We start from the raw sequence: 18,685 nt of genomic DNA on the forward strand, positions 1-18,685 counted from the left end.
TGATTTTGGAGCCCCAAAAAATAAAGTCTGACAATGTTTCCACTGTTACCCCATCTATTTCCCATGAAGTGTTGGGACCGGATGCCATGATCTTCGTTTTCTGAATGTTGAGCTTTAAGCCAACTTTTTTGCTCTCCTCTTTCACTTTCATCAAGAGGCTTTTTAGTTCCTCTTCACTTTCTGCCATAAGGGTGGTGTCATCTGCATATCTGAGGTGATTGATATTTCTCCCGGCAATCTTGATTCCAGCTTGTGTTTCTTCCAGTCCAGCGTTTCTCATGATGTACTCTGCATATAAGTTAAATAAGCAGAGTGACAATATACAGCCTTGACGTACTCCTTTTCCTATTTGGAACCAGTCTGTTGTTCCATGTCCAGCTCTAACTGTTGCTTCCTGACCTGCATACAGATTTCTCAAGAGGCAGGTCAGGTGGTCTGGTATTCCCATCTCTTTCAGAATTTTCCACAGTTTATTGGAGGCAAGCCACTTCAGTATTCTTCCTTGAGAACCCCATGAACAGTATGAAAAGGCAAAATGATAGGATACCAAAAGAGGAACTCCCCAGGCCAGTAGGTGCCCAATATGCTACTGGAGATCAGTGGAGAAGTAACTCCAGAAAGAATGAAGGGATGGAGCCAAAGCTAAAACAATACCCAGTTGTGCATGTGACTGGTGATAGAAGCAAGATCCGATGCTGTAAAGAGCAATATTGCATAGGAACCTGGAATGTCAGGTCCATGAATCAAGGCAAATTGGAAGTGGTCACACAAGAGATGGCAAGGGTGAACGTCGACATTCTAGGAGTCAGCAAACTAAAATGGACTGGAATGGGTGAATTTAACTCAGATGACCATTATATCTACTACTGCGGGCAGGAATCCCTCAGAAGAAATGGAGTAGCCATCATGGTCAACAAAAGAGTCTGAAATGCAGTACTTGGATGCAATCTCAAAAACGACAGAATGATCTCTGTTCGTTTCCAAGGCAAACCATTCAATATCACAGTTATCCAAGTCTATGCCCCAACCAGTAATGCTCAAGAAGCTGAAGTTGAATGGTTCTATGAAGACCTACAAGACCTTTTAGAACTAACACCCAAAAAAGTGTCCTTTTCATTATAGGGGACTGGAATGCAAAAGTAGGAAGTCAAGAAACACCTGGAGTAACAGGCAAATTTGGCCTTGGAATGCAGAATGAAGCAGGGCAAAGACTAATAGAGTTTTGTCAAGAAAATGCACTGGTCATAGCAAACACCCTCTCCCAACAACACAAGAGAAGACTCTACACATGGACTCACCAGATGGTCAACACCGAAATCAGATTGAATATATTCTATGCAGCCAAAGATGGAGAAGCTCTATACAGTCAACAAAAACAAGACCAGGAGCTGACTGTGGCTCAGATCATGAACTCCTTATTGCCAAATTCAGACTTAAATTCAAGAAAGTAGGGAAAACCGCTAGACCATTCAGGTATGACCTAAATCAAATCCCTTATGATTATACAGTGGAAATGAGGAATAGATTTAAGGGCCTAGATCTGATAGATAGAGTGCCTGATGAACTATGGAATGAGGTTCGTGACATTGTACAGGAGACAGGGATCAAGACCTTCCCCATGGAAAAGAAATGCAAGAAAGCAAAATGGCTGTCTGAGGAGGCCTTACAAATATCTGTAAAAAAGAAGAGAGGTGAAAAGCAAAGGAGAAAAGGAAAGATATAAGCATCTGAATGCAGAGTTCCAAAGAATAGCAAGAAGAGATAAAGCCTTCTTCAGCAATCAATGCAAAGAAATAGAGGAAAACAACAAAATGGTAAAGACTAGAGATCTCTTCAAGAAAATTAGAGATAAAAAGGGAACATTTCATGCAAAGATGGGCTCAATAAAGGACAGAAATGGTCTGGACCTAACAGAAGCAGAAGATATTAAGAAGAGGTGGCAAGAATACATGGAAGAACTGTACAAAAAAAGATCTTCACGACCCAGATAATCATGATGATGTGATCACTAATCTAGAGCCCGACATCTTGGAAAGTGAAGTCAGGTGGGCCTTAGAAAGCATCACTATGAACAAAGCTAGTGGAGGTAATGGAATTCCAGTTGAGCTGTTTCAAATCCTGAAAGATGATGCTGTGAAAGTGCTGCACTCAATATACCAGCAAATTTGGAAAACTCAGCAGTGGCCACAGCACTGGAAAAGGTCAGTTTTCATTCCAATCCCAAAGAAAGGCAATGCCAAAGAATGCTCAGGCTACCACACAATTGCACTCATCTCACATGCTGGTAAAGTAATGCTCAAAATTCTCCAAGCCAGGCTTCAGGAATATGTGAACCGTGAACTCCCTGATGTTCCAGCTGGTTTTAGAAAAGACAGAGGAACCAGAGATCAAATTACCGACATCTGCTGGATCATGGGAAAAAAGCAAGAGAGTTCCAGAAATGCCCAGTTACCAGGATGTTTATCATGGGTAGCAAATGGTAATTTGTTCTGTTACTCCAAAACCTTAATCAATTTCGCACAAATCATCCCTTTATGTTCTTCAACTTTACATACAGTAAATTTGAACTTTTCTACAATTAATTTCTAGATCTGAACATTTATACATAAATTAAAATAACATTCAATAATTCACTGAATCAAAGGAGGCTTTCATAATAATAGAGTATTTCCATCGTGAATAGCCTTTGCAATATATAGGTCAACCTCTAAATTTTAGATAGAGAAAATTTAAACAGTTGCTTCAGAGATCAGATTTTAAGTCCCAAATCAATGTTCTAAATGAATTCTCTTAATTACCTTTTAAAAATAATTTTCTTGCTATTTCCTTGTTTTAGTTCTGTAGTAACTGAAAATAATATAATCAACTGAATGATGAATGAAAATAAATATTGGCATTGTATCATTAATTTAGCTTATGAATATTTATTGAGTGCTACTTGTCGATAGAAACAGTGTAGCAAGTGTAGAATAAACAGATTTGGAAGCTGGGAAAGAAAAAATTACTTTTTGATATGTTGACATTGGGGCTTCCCTGGTGGCTCAGACTATAAGCAATCTGCCTGCAATGAAGGAGACCCAGGTTCAATCCCTGAGTTGGGACGATCCCCTGGAGAAGGAAATGGCTACCCAGTCCAGTATTCTTGTCTGGAAAATTCCATGGACAGAGGAGCCTGGTGGGATACAGTTCATGGGGTCACAAAGAGTCAGACATGACTGAGCAAGTAACACTTCATACTGAGATTGAGATTCTTGTGGTTTATCCCAGTAAATACAGTTGAGCAGGTGATGTGGATCAGCAGTTCAGGTGAGATGGAACATGGTTTGGGGTAAGCTGGCATAGAGAAGATAGACTTCATTATAATGCATTAGGAGAATATGAGTTTGAGGAAGTTTTTAAATCTCTTTTCTCCTTTTTCCTTTCTCTTTTTTTATCCCTCTTCTTTCTTTCTTTCTTTTTTTTTTCCTTCTTTCTCTCTGTCTGTCTTTCTTTTCCTTGTTTAGCTGAAATTTATATGTGTGTGTTAGTTTTGAGAAAAATTGTACAGGGAGATGAGTTTGATTATATTAGAGAAATGTTGAGTAACTATTGAAGTAAAAAAGAAGACAATAAAGGAATGGAATTCAGAGAACAAATATAGTTTTTTTTTTTTAATCTTGGAAAAGAAGAGAGGCATTAATTCTGAGCTGAAGGGAGGTTAGAGAACACTGTCAATATGAATAAATTTGCAAGTGAAGGGATAGGATCTTGATCATGTTCCCATTTAGTGTCCTTTTTTACTAATAAACTAAGAAGTAAGGTCATTTTCTGATAGTAAAGAAGGAAGTAGAGGAATAAGATGGATGAATAACACAATGAAAGATAAAGAGAACTAGAATATGTAAAAAGTTACTCTGTAGGATCTAGAATTGGAGGTTCAGATTTGAAATTTAGAATTACATCTATGGTGCAGTCTGTTGTTTTCAGCAAGAATTGTCAGAAGACTATATGCAAGAACAGAGAAGGCAAACATTTGAACTGACCGAGAGCTGATATTTATGAATACCAAGAGGGTCTATTGAGCTAGATAGTTGTGATTATGGGCAAGTGTCTCAAGAAGGAGAGAAGTTAAGAAATTAGTTGTTACAAATGAGAATAAAAAGGGTGATCTGGGGTACCCAAGGCCTCAATAAATGCAAAACAGTACTGTAGAAGAACTATCAAAGAATGCTAATAGACAATAAAAATTCATATAAAATTATGAGTTATAATAATATCTAGAATATGGAGTTGGATATAGATGGCTTAAAAGGAGTGGAATTAAGGTTTAAATATACTTTAACACATTCTGCATTGACAATTACTTGGCCACTTTAAAGAAATCAATAAACAGCAGATTAAAAAGAATGTTTGGGTTGGCGACATCAACAAGATAGCAGAGTAGGAAGCCCTGGACTCTTCTTTCCCCCAACAAATACACAGATTCAGTAACTATTCCTAGATGAATTCCCTTTGTAAGAAATCCAGAAACAACTGAAAGGTCCGTGTACCCCCCAGTCAAATTAAAACCAGCCTTAACAAAGCCAATAGAGATTTGAGACACCCTCTTACTGGATTACCTTTTGCCAGCTTAGCATCATACGTTGGAAAAAAAAACCTCTAGCTCTCAGCTTCTCCCAGAGGAAGCAGGGATTGGTTTCTGTACCCAAACTCCCAGCTCTTCTAAGTGGGGCTCCCCAGGGAACTAACTTCCATTTTGCCAGTCTTGGACTTCTGTTGGGTCAGGTACACTCTATGCAACTGGAGGGAAATGGTTACAGCATCTTGGGCTGGTAGACATCATACATCCCACTCACTGTTCATCACAGAGCAAGGGACAAAATCCACAGCTGCCTGCTTCTTTCTGGGGAGGGAAAAAGTTAGAATGGGCCAATGAATCTCTATCCAAGTTGGTGGTCTTCTCCTGTAAAAAGTCAGTTCATGAAGACTGGGAGAGGCATCTACTTTGTCTAACATGCAGGCAGCAACACATAAAGTCAAGGAAAATCAATAATCAGGCAAGAATGTTCCCCCCAAAAAAGGAATGAAATAAACCTCCAGATACTGACCCTAAAGAAAGGTAGAAGTGTGTTAGTGTTAGTCACTCAGTCGTGTCCGACTCTTAGTGACCCCATGGACTGTAGTCCACCAGGTTTCTCTGTCCATGGAATTCTCCAGGCAAGAATACTGGAGTGGGTTGCCATTTCCTTCTCCAAAGAAAAGTAGTAATCTGATATATATACCTGAAAGAGAGTTGAAAATAACTTTCAGAAAGGTGCTCACTGAGGTCAGGCACACAATGCATGAACAAAAGGGGAAATTGAACAAAGAGAATATATTAAAAAGTACAAAACAAATCATGGAGCTAAAGACAATAACCAAACTTAAACAAAACCCACCAAAGTGTTTCAACATCAAACTAGAGCAAGCAAAATAAAACACTGGTGAATTTAAAGACCAGTCACTGGAAATAATTAGGTCAGAGGAGCAAAAAGAAAACAATGAAGGAAAGTGAAGAAAGCTTAAATGAGCTATGGGATACCTTCAAGAAACCGATACAAGCGGTATAGGATTCCCAGAATGAGAAGAGAGAAATAAAAGACCAGAAAAGTTACTCAAAGAAATAATAACTGAAAACTTCCAAAATCTGAGAAAGGAAATCCAAAAAGCTTGTTGTTGTTCAGTTGCTTGGTTGTGTCCAACTCTCTGTGACCCAAGGACTGCAGCGCACCAGACTTCCCTGTCCTTCACTATCACCTGGAGTTTGCTCAAACTCGTGTCCATTGAGTCAGTGATGTCATCCAACCATCTCATCCTCTGCCCCCTTCTCCTCTTGCCCTCAATCTTTCCCAGCGTCAGGGTCTTTTCCAATGAGTTGGCTCATTGGAAAGCGAGTGAGCTATCAGGAAGCCAGAGTATTGGAGCTTCAGCATCAGTCCTTCTAATGAATATTCAGGATTGATTTCCTATAGGATTGACTGGTTTGATCTCCTTTCTATCCAACAGACTCTTAAAAGAGTCTTCTTTCAGCACCACAGTTAAGAAGTATAAATTCTTAGGCGCTTAGCCTTCTTTATGGTCCAACTCTCACATCCATACATGACTACTGGAAAAACCTTTGTTGGCAAAGTGATGTCTCTGATTATACAGACCTTTGTTGGCAAAATGACGTCTCTGCTTTCAACAAACGAAGTTGCTCAGTCTTGTCCAACTCTTTGTGAGCCCATGGACTGTAGGCCAGCAGGCTCCTGTGTCCATGGGATTTCCCAGGCAAGAATACTGGAGTGGGTTGCCATTTCTTCTCCAGGGATCTTCCCGACCCAGAGATCGAACCCAGGTCTCCTGCATTGCAGGCAGACGCTTTGACCTCTGAGCCACCAGGGAAGCCCACACACTGTCTAGGTGGAGTTAACAATCAATTGACATCAAATTTCACTGAAACAAGACAAGTAAGCTATAAAGCCCTGCTGTACAGCATTGTACTTATAGTCAACATAATGTACACTTAAAATTTGTAAAGAGAGACAGTCTCATATTGAGTGTTCTTAATATAATAAATTAAATTTTAAGAAAGAATACTTGTTTTAGAGCCTATAGACTGGGTTTGAGACTGTATTCTAGTACTTGCTAGTAATATAAATTTTAAATATTTATCTTCTCTTAGCTCCAGTGTATCTGCTCAGTCATGTCTGACTCTTTGCAGCCCCATGGACTGTAGCCCACCAAGCTCCTCTGTCCATGGAATTTTTCAGGCAAGAATACTGAAGTGGGTTGTCATTTCCTACTCCAGGGGACCTTCCTGATCCAGGGGTCAAACCTACCTCTCTTTCATTTCCTGCATTGGCAAGCATCTTCTTTACACCTCGAGCCACCTGGGAAGCCCCTTAGCTCCAGTGCCCTCATCTATATAATAGGAATAGAAATAAACAGTATGCAGGATTCTTACTAAAATCAAATTAATCTTCATAGAAGATATATATCATATTAAATATATCATCTCATATATAATTTTTTTATGATAAAGCCTTTTTATACTTCCTGCTGCTTTAGGATCCTGGTTTCTCTACTTTTCCCTCTTCACATCATGGAAACAAATTCAAGAATAGTTCATCCTAAAAAAAACTGACCTTTAATTTTTTGTATCTTTTTCAGGGCTGTCCTAGTTTTCTTGTTTCCTTCATAACTAAATTAATAGAGGAATTTTTAATTCAATGATCTTTTCTCATCTTCTCTTAAATTCTCTATAACTGAATTTGCTCCCACCATTTTCCTGCAACTGTTTTTTTGTAATATCCTTCCAAGTGAAATTTTGGATGAACTCTTTTCATACATTATCTGAATTGTAAAGCATTTGGCACCATAATCTTTCCTAAAGTACTGTTTCTTTATATATTCTCCTCTCTTCAGATTTTGCAATAAAATAACTCTCCTGGTTCTTCCTGATGCTTCAGATCACTATTTTTTAATTTCCTTTACTGATTCCTCTTCTTTTCCTATAAAATTGACATTCCCAGCTTTCACTCTTTTTTTATTATTTTATTTTTATTTAAGTTTTTTATGTGAACCATTTTTTTTGTTTGTTTTAAATCATTTTTTTTCGCTTTTTTTTAAATTAAAAAAAAATTTTTTTTTACTTTGTTTTACCTTACAATACTGTATTGATTTTGCCATACATTGACATGTATGTGAACCATTTTAAACATGTTTATTGAATATGTTACACTATTGCTTCTGTTTTATGTTTTGGTTTTTTGTCTGCAAGGCACATGGGATCTTAGTTCCCCAATCTGGGATCAGACCCTCACCCCCTGCATTGGAAGGTGAAGTCTTCACCACTGAACCACCAAGGAAGTCCCCCAGATTTCATTCTTATTCACATTTTCTCCTTTGTCTATCTCAGTCACCTATTGGAATTTAAATACTGATGGAACTGCTGGTACTGCTGGTACTGCTGGTACTCCATCTAAGCATGCTCAGCCACTCAGTCACGTTCAGCTCTTTGCAACCCCACAGACTGTAGCCTGCCAGGCTCCTTCATCCATAGGATTGTCCCAGCAAGAATACTGGAGTGGGTTGCCATTTCCTCCTCCAGGGGATTTTTCCCAACTCAGAGATAGAACCCACATCTCCTGCATTGCAGGAAGATTCTTTCCACTGAGCTACTGGGGAAGCCCCTTCTCCATCTAAGAAAACTCTAAATTTAGAAATTTATCCATTACCTATTTATTCTGTTAATATACATTTAGTATCTACCATGTGTCAGGCATGGGCTGTAAAAAGGAATGGGAAATATGCCAGTAAACAGCACAAACCAAGACCTTTGCTTTCATTTTCTTGAATATTTCCTGAAGATTTCAAGCTGAACACATCTAAAACTGAAATAATCCCTTCTATCTCCTACAATCTGTTCCCTACCTTGTGTTTTATTTCCTAGTAAATATTAATAATAGATGGAGAAACAGTGGAAACAGTGTCAGACTTTATTTTGGGGGGCTCCAAAATCACTGCAGATAGTGACTGCAGCCATGAAATTAAAAGATGCTCACTCCTTGGAAGGAAAGTTATGACCAACCTAGATAGCATATTCAAAAACAGAGACATTACTTTGCCGACTAAGGTCTGTCTAGTCAAGGCTATGGTTTTTCCAGTAGTCATGTATGGATGTGAAAGTTGGACTGTGAAGAAGGCTGAGCGCCGAAGAATTGATGCTTTTGAACTGTGGTGTTGGAGAAGACTCTTGTGAGTCCCTTGGACTGCAAGGAGATCCAACCAGTCCATTCTGAAGGAGATCAGCCCTGGAATTTCTTTGGAAGGAATGATGCTAAAGCTGAAACTCCAGTACTTTGGCCACCTCATGCGAAGAATTGACTCATTGGAAAAGACTTTGATGCTGGGAGGGATTGGGGGCAGGAGGAGAAGGGGACGACAGAAGATGAGATGGCTGGATGGCATCACGGACTCGATGGACATGAGTCTGCTTGAACTCAGGGAGTTGGTGATGGACAGGGAGGCCTGGCGTGCTGCGATTCATGGGGTCGCAAAGAGTCGGACACGACTGAGTGACTGAACTGAACTGAACTGAACTGAACTGAAACATTAATAATTCTATCCACTTAGGTATTCAAATCAGAAATCTGAGAGTAATCTAGACTCTTATTTCATTGACATTTTTCTCATAACCATTAAATCCACTTTTCAGTATGTTATTAAATCCAGTTCCTCATTTTCATCCACAGACACACTTCACGATCACCTGGGCTCTGTGTATAAAATGGGATAGCTTTATGCCTACTTCATGGGGTTGACAATAAGATTAATGATATAATAGATTCCTTAGTCTCAAAACATTACCCAGTACATGGTGCTTATTAAATGTGTTAGTTATCATTATTAAATAGTAATAATTTTTAGCTATTAGAATTGACATTTGAAATGAAGCTTATTACCCTTCCCTGAATAGGAGAACAAAATGTATTGACAAAAAATCCAAGTCACTTCATCAAAAGTACCATGTGCTAGACAAATTGACTTTCTTACGTAAAGAGTGTGTGTATATATATATTAATATATATTCAAAAAAAATCTGCCTGAACTTCAATGAGGCTTTTCATTTGAAGTCTGAGCAATAAGATAGGAATGTGTGATATAAACCATGCCCCTCAGAGCATAACTATGACTCAAGCATTTTAGTGAGAGTGTCTCTATCTATATATCTCAGAAATACACAGACACATACGGTTGAGAATCACACCCATGTCCCTTATTCCAGTTTGTCAGTCTCTTAACTAAACACCCAGGAGGATGGAAGTCAATTTATCTTCCTTATTATGAATTCAGCTGAATTTTGAGTGTGAGGTCAAATTGTCTTGTAATTCCTTTTCTACTGGATTGAATTTACCACCAGTACTATTGGCAGCTCTCCTATCATCAACCTATTGGGCATTGAGCCTGCCAAAAGCTGACTAAAGTGAGGACCTAGAAAGCATGAGTGTTCATCTCCTGCCCTCAATTTGTTAATCAGATAGTCATTCCTGCTTTCTTGGAAAGGGTTGACAAAACAGACAGAGGTGCTTGGAAAACTTCTTTCTCTAACTCTATGCCTCAGAAAGGGCAGATGTTATTATGTCTTGACCATAGAAGAAGTAAGAGGCGAAGAGAGAGACTAGTTCTCACTCATATGCACCACTGAAGATATATGATCTATAAAATCAGTTTTTGAATATTAAAATATTTGAAGATAAACATATCACACATTTTCAGGTAATAGCAAAAAGTTGATGCCTCAGAAAACAATGTAATTCAGGGTGACTTTAATCAACGAAATCTACTCTTCCAAAATGAAGAAGAGCAGTAATAGAATGCAAAACAACCCAGAAATAGGTTAAGGGGGAAATGATTAAAAATAAATATTAAAAATATTTGAGAGGCATACTGGGCTGTGAGATATACATGTCTTATCTCTACAGCTGTCATTTTAAAAGCAAACATAATATTAGAAATGTGTTAATGGAAATGAGATATGTAAAAATAAGTATGTTGAGGATGCTTCTAACATATAACAGCATTATATTTGTATTGACATAGATATAAAATTAGACATGGAAAAAATACAAAGTTTCCATAGAAGATCATCCAAAGAAAGAGTTGAACAGGCATTGCTGAGTGGAAGAAAGAGTATGTGTATGCTTTGAAACACACAGATCTGGGTTGAAATATTAGATTTTAGAATGTTAACTATACTAGTTGAATTCCTCTGATATCTTTGCCTTGTCTGCAAAGTAAGAGCGGTTTCATATGGATGTTGTTGTAGAATACATCACATCATGCCTGGCTGGCGGTCACCTCTCAAACACAAGTAGTTTTCTTACTGCCTGGGAAACGTATCATTGAAAAATAGAGCCTTAAAGAAACGAATTAATTGGTTTTGAGTGAAAAGAGGTGACTTAGCCTACTTTTCCTTCTAGTAAACAGTCTCTTATTTAATTCCCTGAATACTCAATAACCTGAAGAGTCTTAGCTAGAAGAAATAGCCTTAAATTACATCAATTTTCTTCTTACTGGGAATATAATACTGGAATAGGCCCTAGATCTTAGAGTGTCCAAACCAGGAAATCATGCAAAATAGTCATAAATATGTATCCAAATGATTGAGAACCCAGTCTAATCTTTTCTGCAAGAATTTTAATCACACCTGTGGTCTGCATGGTTTTATAGACAGTGATCTTATCCATTTATCTTGAAGCTGACCTGCCCCAAATATTGTCTGGAATATATTTGTCCATTTAATTCATTATGCATATTAATTCCTAATAAATATTTATCTTTATAGTTTTTACAACTGGGACAGTCATATTGCTGTTTGGAATTCAACTCCCAACTACCAAGTGATTGCCGATAATCCAGAAGGCTTACTTTTCAAATACAAAAGAGACAGAAAAATTCTCAATGTGGACCCTAAGGTACATCTGCTTTTACATTTATGAATCTCATTATATTTTATTGGATCTCTACTATCACTCAAAAATTATTAAATAATTGACCTTAAGTTTTTTTTTTTTTATATAAATGAAAAGCTATGTGAAAACAAGCATGATGTATGGCAAAACCAATACAATATTGTAAAGTAATTAGCCTCCAATTAAAATAAATAAATTTATATTTTAAAAAAAGAAAGAAAAAAACTTCAAAACTTAATAAATTATCAGAAACCGACAGGGAAGAATTTGAGGGGAAAAGCTTATTTCAAGGGGACACCAAGTAGACAACTTAAGGCTACAAGCAAAGCATCTGTGAGCCTTGATAAAATCAGTTGAAACACCATGAAAAAAGATTCCTTTGGATCCTCCCTTTTTGTAACTTTAAATCATTCAAGTAATACATACCCTAAATACTCAGCTCTCCATATCCTTAGAGGCAGAAACTGCTGAGAGGGAGTCCACGTGTTTGCACTTTTATGAGGGACTTGAACAAAAGAGGATTTTGATACCTACAGGTGGTCGTGGAACCAATCCCCAGAGGATACTAAGGGATGACTGTAATGTATCAGGTTCTGTGCTAAGCTCCTATAAGGTGTTCCTTCGTTTTGTCTTCAGAACCACCCAACACAGGCACCATTACATGTCTTCATTTACAGATCAAAAAAGTGAGGTTAGAGAGGGAATGGGAGGTACCTGAGGCAAGTGGCAGAACCAGGATTTATATCTCAAACTCCCAGGTTCAACAAGTGTTTTGAATCACATTTTCACTACATTAGTAGTAGTAGACTTAAAATTTTTTTTATTGTTCACTAAATGAGTGAGTGAAGTTGCTCAGTTGTGTCCAACTCTTTGTGACCCCATGGACTGTAGCCTACCAGGCTTCTCCGTCCATCGGATTTTCCAGGCAAGGGCACTGGAGCGGGTTGCCATTTCCTTCTCCAGGGGATCTTCCCAACACAGGGATTGAACCCAGGTCTCCCGCATTGTAGGCGGATGCTTTTACCGTCTGAGCCACCAAGGAAGATTCTATTGTTCGCTATGGATACTTTAAAATGTGAGGGTTACATCTTGTCTGATAAGGCAAAGTGTCTAAATTCTAAATGAGGGTCACTTAAAAACATCTTTTAAGAGTCATTAGTGTGATTGGACCCGGAATTAAATTTGTCTATTTGACTAATGGGAAATCTTAGGCTATTAAAAATAAGAACTATATTTATTTGCCTTCTAAGTTCCTCAAATTGTAGATTGTTAGGTAACAGGCACCCAAAAGTAGACTGATCAACTGAATAAAGCTGAGTAGGGTGAAGTTATATAATTTCATCCCCAATTTGTTTTTGAAACTTTTTAATATAAGAAAATGTATTCCAAAATAGTCTGTGATGCTATTACATTGTCTTCAACATTGTTATTAAAATGCTTTAAAGTAAATAGATAAAAAAAAAAGAAAAAATAAATAAATGGAACTCACACTCCTCTTTGCCTGGCAGCAGACTTAGGTCAGAGAACCAGTAGACTTCACATCCATTTTTTGCTCTGATTCTGTGGAATCTAGTCACTGAATTTGGTGATGAGTCATTTACAGAAGAGAGGCTCTCATCTCACATACATACCCAGAATTCTAATATCCCTTTTTTATATGTGACTAACTCTGAAAGCAATATTGTCTTTAATGCATTTATGAGTGTTCACTTACGAATAGCAGAGAAGTATATGTGCACATCTTGTCTCTGAGAGTGCCTCTTTACTCATAAGTGGGTGTCAGAAAGTGAAAATGAAAATTGCTCAGTCGTGGTTGACTCTTTGCCACCCCATGGACTGTAACCTGCCAGGCTCCTCTGTCCATAGGATTCTTCAGGCAAGAATACTGGAGTGGGAATCCATTCCCTTCTCCAGGGGATCTTCCCAGCCCGGGGACTGAACCCGGGTCTCCCACATTGCAGGAAGATTCTTTACCAGCTGAGCCACCAAGGAAGCTCCAAATGAGTGTCAGCACACTATCACTTGAGGCAAATTATAGAAAACTTAATAAACAGCATTCACAGAGTCTTTTCTTTTTTGTAGGCTAAACTACATACATAAGAAAACATATAAAATGATTAATAGCATTATTAATATGTGTGGAACAAGTTTTTGAATCAGTTTTGAATGGCATCACACAGATTATTTTAAGGCTCGATTTTAACCTATGCCATATACATATACCAAGAATGTATGCCATCAATTATAGCTTTTGTGTATGTCTTTGAAGAATCATTACTGAATCCAAACTGCTATTTGAATGGTTTGAATAGCTTTAATTAATAAACACTCATTTCCACAATAATCAATCATGAAATTTCAAAGACTTAATCAATAATCCATGAAACATAACATGTTCCTCTTTTTCCTGGAAGATTTTAATTATAACTCAAAAGATTCATGGTGAGTCTGAAGGAAAGTTACTTCCAAAATCTTGGAGAATAAGGATTTGGATAATTAATAATAGAAGTATATTATTGTATATTATATTATACATGTATAAGGTATATTGGTCTTCCTGGTGTCTCAGACAGTAAAAGAATCTGCCTGCAATTCAGAAGACCTGGGTTCAATCCCTGGGTTGAGAAGATCCCCTGGAGAAGGGAATGGCTACCCACTTCAATATTCTTACCTGGAGAATTCCATGGACAGAGGACCCTGGCAGGCTGCAGTTCATGGAGTTGCAAAGAGTTGGGCACAGCTGAGCAACTAATACTTTCATAAAATATATTATATTAAAGAATTATTAAGTGAGACATCCAGTGATATTTGGGTACTTGCTCAGTTGCTCAGTAGTATCCAATCTTTGCAACTCTAAGGATTATAGCCCACCAGGCTCCTCTGTCCATGGAATTTTTCAGGCAAAAATACTGTAGTGGGTTGCCATTTTCTCTTCCAGGGGATCTTCCTGACCCTGGGATCGAACTTCAATCTCCTGTGTCCCCTGCTTTGGCAGGTGGATTCTTTAACACCGAGACACTTAGGAAGCCCCTATTTGGGTACTTATGTTCCTTTAAATTTTTTTTAAATCTTTTTGAAGGATAAAAACTAACAAAAGAATGTTGGTATTAGCATTAATAAACAAAATACTAGGCCTTTACTTTATTATTAACTGGCTTCATGGTTTTGAGAAATTCACTTAATTTCTCTAGGCTTTGCTGTTCACAGCTGGAAGATGAGACTTTGTTGTTGTTTTCTGATCTCTGGAGTCTCTCTAGCTCCCCAGGCCCAATTTGCAGAGATTCTAACTCAACTGGGCCTTGAAGTACATATTTTCATAAAGCTACCAGTGTGATTCTGCTGTAGATTGTCCATGAACCACAATTTGAAAAAGTCTTCTTTATAAAAACAATAATCTCAAGATCTGGTACTCTGTGTCCCAGACACAAGTGTTCTCAAACAAAATAGAACACATATATTTTCATTTTTATGGACTAGATATAAAATTAGCATGTATATCACCTACTTAATTTCTTAACTTATTTACCCTCTTCAAAGAGCCATAATCATTTTATAGTTCATGCATCAACACAGCAGCTCTTATAGCCTACAGGCAAGTCAATAAATAAGCTAATAAGTCAAGTTTTTCAAACTACAAACAATTTGAGTTACATCTTTATACTCAATATCCTCCCTAACGATTCTGCTTGAAATTCTTCCTAAGATGAACATATCATAATTCCATCTTTAAAGAGCTATAAAATATTAAGAACCATACAACTCAACTCCCCTTTTCCTTTCCTTCAAGCACTCTCTTTGAGATATTTTATGCCTGAAATTAAAGAGGTTGAGATAAATGAAAGGTGGAGACAGTGGTAAACAGGATGTGTTTCCTTTGTACAACACAGATGTAGACTCATTAATTCTGAAGTGTGGTTCCCTTGAAACAGAGTTGTTTGTAAATGGAAAGAGTGGAAAAAAGAAAATTGTGCAGGTCTTAGAACAAGTAACATGAGTTCATTGGTTAAGAAATTCCAAATGCAATAAGAGTTTGGTTGCATTGAAAACAGGACCACTGGCTTTAACTTCCCTGCAGCTGTATAACATCTGGAACAAATAAGGCCAGTTTCTATTTCTGAGTGAAGAATGCTTGTCTGAGTGATTCACACCCACCAAAATGTTTCCAGTGTATTATCTTTAGAAGGATTGAGTAGACAAACTTTGTACTCACTCCTCTGCATCATCTGCACAAATGAAAAAAAAAAAAGGATTTTTCCTTTTGCTTTTAGGAAACATTAACCATGAAAGAGTTTGCTTTGAGTCTTAGCCTAACATAGGTGGTCTAAAAGTTTCATAATCTACTAATGAGAGATTGTTTAGAATAGTTAAAATAGGAAAAACACTTTCATAATTATACCTTTTTTTTTCTCTTCCCCTTCCCCTCTTCTATTTACTAATGTGAGAACAGAACCCATCACCTGGAAAAATGTCTGGTTAATAGATACTCAATAAATATTTATGGCATAAATGATTGAATGTATGATTCCCTCCAAACACAAATGCAATACTATATATTAACAAAAAGGTGAGGAGTATATTATGTCACTGATGCTTGAGGTAGCAGTAACAGTCAAAAAGGGCACAGTCACACCACTCTGTATTGATCCAAGTAAGTCAGAAAAAATAATTATAGGAACTTATTGGTGGAAACAGCTAGTAGTGTGGCCATAATTTTAGGCTTTGTTGAAGTTATGCAGGAATCTTTATTTTAGTATGTGCTTCCAAGTGTTCTTGTGCAGTCCCAGGAATATGTAATTTAAGCCATTTCAAATTCAGACTGTTAGAATATGTTTTTGATTTACGAACAAATTGACACAAACAGGTTAAATGACTTGCTCAGGGTCACAGACTTCGTTATTAGTAGAAACTAGTGATGAAACTTAAACTTAAATATGAGATACCATAGGGAGCATAAAGATGAACATACGAGTTCAACACTTGCCCTTTAAGTGCTTGCAGGATTTTTAAGAAAACAGGCATGTAAAGAATATAAGGGCAGCCTAAGGAGGAAAGTGATATGCTACAAAAAAATAGAAATGCTTTGGGATTCAGTCGAGAGATGACTTTCGATCTAAGACAGGGAGAGCATTTGAGATGGTTAAGGAATAATGGAGGAAGTAATCTTTAAATTGAAATTGAAGAATGATTAGGAATTGAACTCAGAGAGATGGAGATGATACCAAGAATGGAACCTATTAGCAAAGATAAGGTTGATGAGTGTAAAACAAAGGAAAGGAAGACCTAAATAGTTAAAGCTAGCTGTTGAATTGCTCTGGAGAAGGAGTGGAATGGGAATTAAGCAAGAAAAGGTCAAGAACAGCCTTGAATTCAGAACTGGTGAGGACCTCAGACTAGTTCAGTTCAGTCGCTCAGTCTTGTCCAACTCTTTCTGACCCCATGAATCGCAGCACACCAGGCCTCCCTGTCCATCACCAATTCCCGGAGTTTACCCAAACTCATGTCCATCGAGTCGGTGATGACATCCAGCCATCTCATCGTCTGTCATTCCCTTCTCCTCCTGCCCCAAATCCCTCCCAGCATCAGGGTCTTTTCCAATGAGTCAGCTCTTCACATGAGGTGGCCAAAATATTGGATTTTCAGCTTTAGCATCATTCCTTCCAAAGAACACCCAGGACTGACCTCCTTTAGGATGAACTGGTGGGACCTCCTTGCAGTCCAGGGGACTCTCAAGAGTCTTCTCCAAGACCACAATTCAAAAGCATCAATTCTTCGGTGCTCAGCTTTCTTCACAGTCCATATATGACCATTGGAAAAACCATAGCCTTGACTAAACTGCTTTTGTTCAGTTCAGTTCAGTTCAGTTCAGTCACTCAGTCATGTCTGACTCTTTGTGACCCCGTGAATCACAGCACACCAAGCCTCCCTGTCCATCACCAACTCCCGGAGTTCACTCAGACTCACATCCATCGAGTCCGTGATGCCATCCAGCCATCTCCTCCTCTGTTGTCCCCTTCTCCTCCTGCCCCCAATCCCTCCCAGCATCAGAGTCTTTTCCAATGAGTCAACCCTTCGCATGAGGTGGCCAAAGTACTGGAGTTTCAGCTTTAGCATCATTCCTTCCAAAGAAATCCCAGGACTGATCTCCTTTAGAATGGACTGGTTGGGTCTCCTTGCAGTCCAAGGGACTCTCAAGAGTCTTCTCCAACACCACTTTTGTTAGGTGCATACAATTTCTGTCCTTTATCGAGCCCATCTTTGCATGAAATGTTCCCCTGGTATCTCTAATTTTCTTTTTTTTTTAAATTAATTAATTTATTTTTTATTTTACTATACAATTCTGTATTGGTTTTGCCATACATAAAGAGATCTCTAGTCTTTCCCACTGTGTTGTTTTCCTCGATTTCTTTGCATTGATCACTGAGGAAGGCTTTCTTATCTCTCCTTGCTATTCTTTGGAATTCTGCATTGAGATGTTTACATCTTTCCTTTTCTCCTTTGCTTTTTGCTTCTCTTCTTTTCACAGCTGTTTGTAAGGCCTCCTCAGACAGCCATTTTGCTTTTTTCATTTCTTTTCCATGGGGATGGTCTTGATCACTGTCTCCTGTATAATGTCATGAACCTCTGTCCATAGTTCATCAGGCACTCTGTCTATCAGATCAAGTCCCTTAAATCTATGTCTCACTTCCACTGTATAATCATAAGGGATTTGATTTAGGGCATACCTGAATGGTCTAGTGGTTTTCCCTACTTTCTTCAATTTAAGTCTGAATTTGGTAATAAGAAGTTCATGATCTGAGCCACTGTCAGCTCCTGGTCTTGTTTTTGTTGACTGTATAGAGCTTCTCCATCTTTGGCTACAAAGAATATAATCAATCTGATTTCAGTGCTGACCATCTGGTGTTGTCCATGTATAGAGTCTTGTCTTGTGTTGTTGGAAGAGGGTGTTTGCTATGACCAGTGTGCTCTCTTGGCAAAACTCTATTACCCTTTGCCCTGCTGTATTCTGTACTCCAAGGCCAAATTTGCCTGTTACTCCAGGTGTTTCTTGACTTCCTACTTTTGCATTCCAGTCCCCTATAATGAAAAGGACATCTTTTTTGGGTGTTAGTTCTAAAAGGTCTTGTAGGTCTTCATAGAACCATTCAACTTCAGCTTCTTGAGCATTACTGGTTGGGGCATAGACTTGGATTACTGTGATATTGAATGGGTAG

General features: G+C 38.0%; 1 protein-coding gene across 1 annotated transcript in view; it reads left to right on the plus strand.

Annotated features, from left to right (window-relative positions):
* Window positions 1–18,685, plus strand: part of CFAP299 (cilia and flagella associated protein 299) — a 700,195-nt gene that overhangs the window by 658,328 nt on the left and 23,182 nt on the right. Inside the window, exon 5 of the mRNA XM_040237181.1 lies at window positions 11,348–11,477. Within this exon, the coding sequence (XP_040093115.1) occupies window positions 11,348–11,477 (130 nt within the window). The remainder of the gene's footprint in view (window positions 1–11,347; window positions 11,478–18,685) is intronic.

This window comes from Oryx dammah, unplaced genomic scaffold, assembly GCF_014754425.2.
Source record: "Oryx dammah isolate SB20612 unplaced genomic scaffold, SCBI_Odam_1.1 HiC_scaffold_3, whole genome shotgun sequence".
NCBI classification, from domain to species: domain Eukaryota; kingdom Metazoa; phylum Chordata; class Mammalia; order Artiodactyla; family Bovidae; genus Oryx; species Oryx dammah.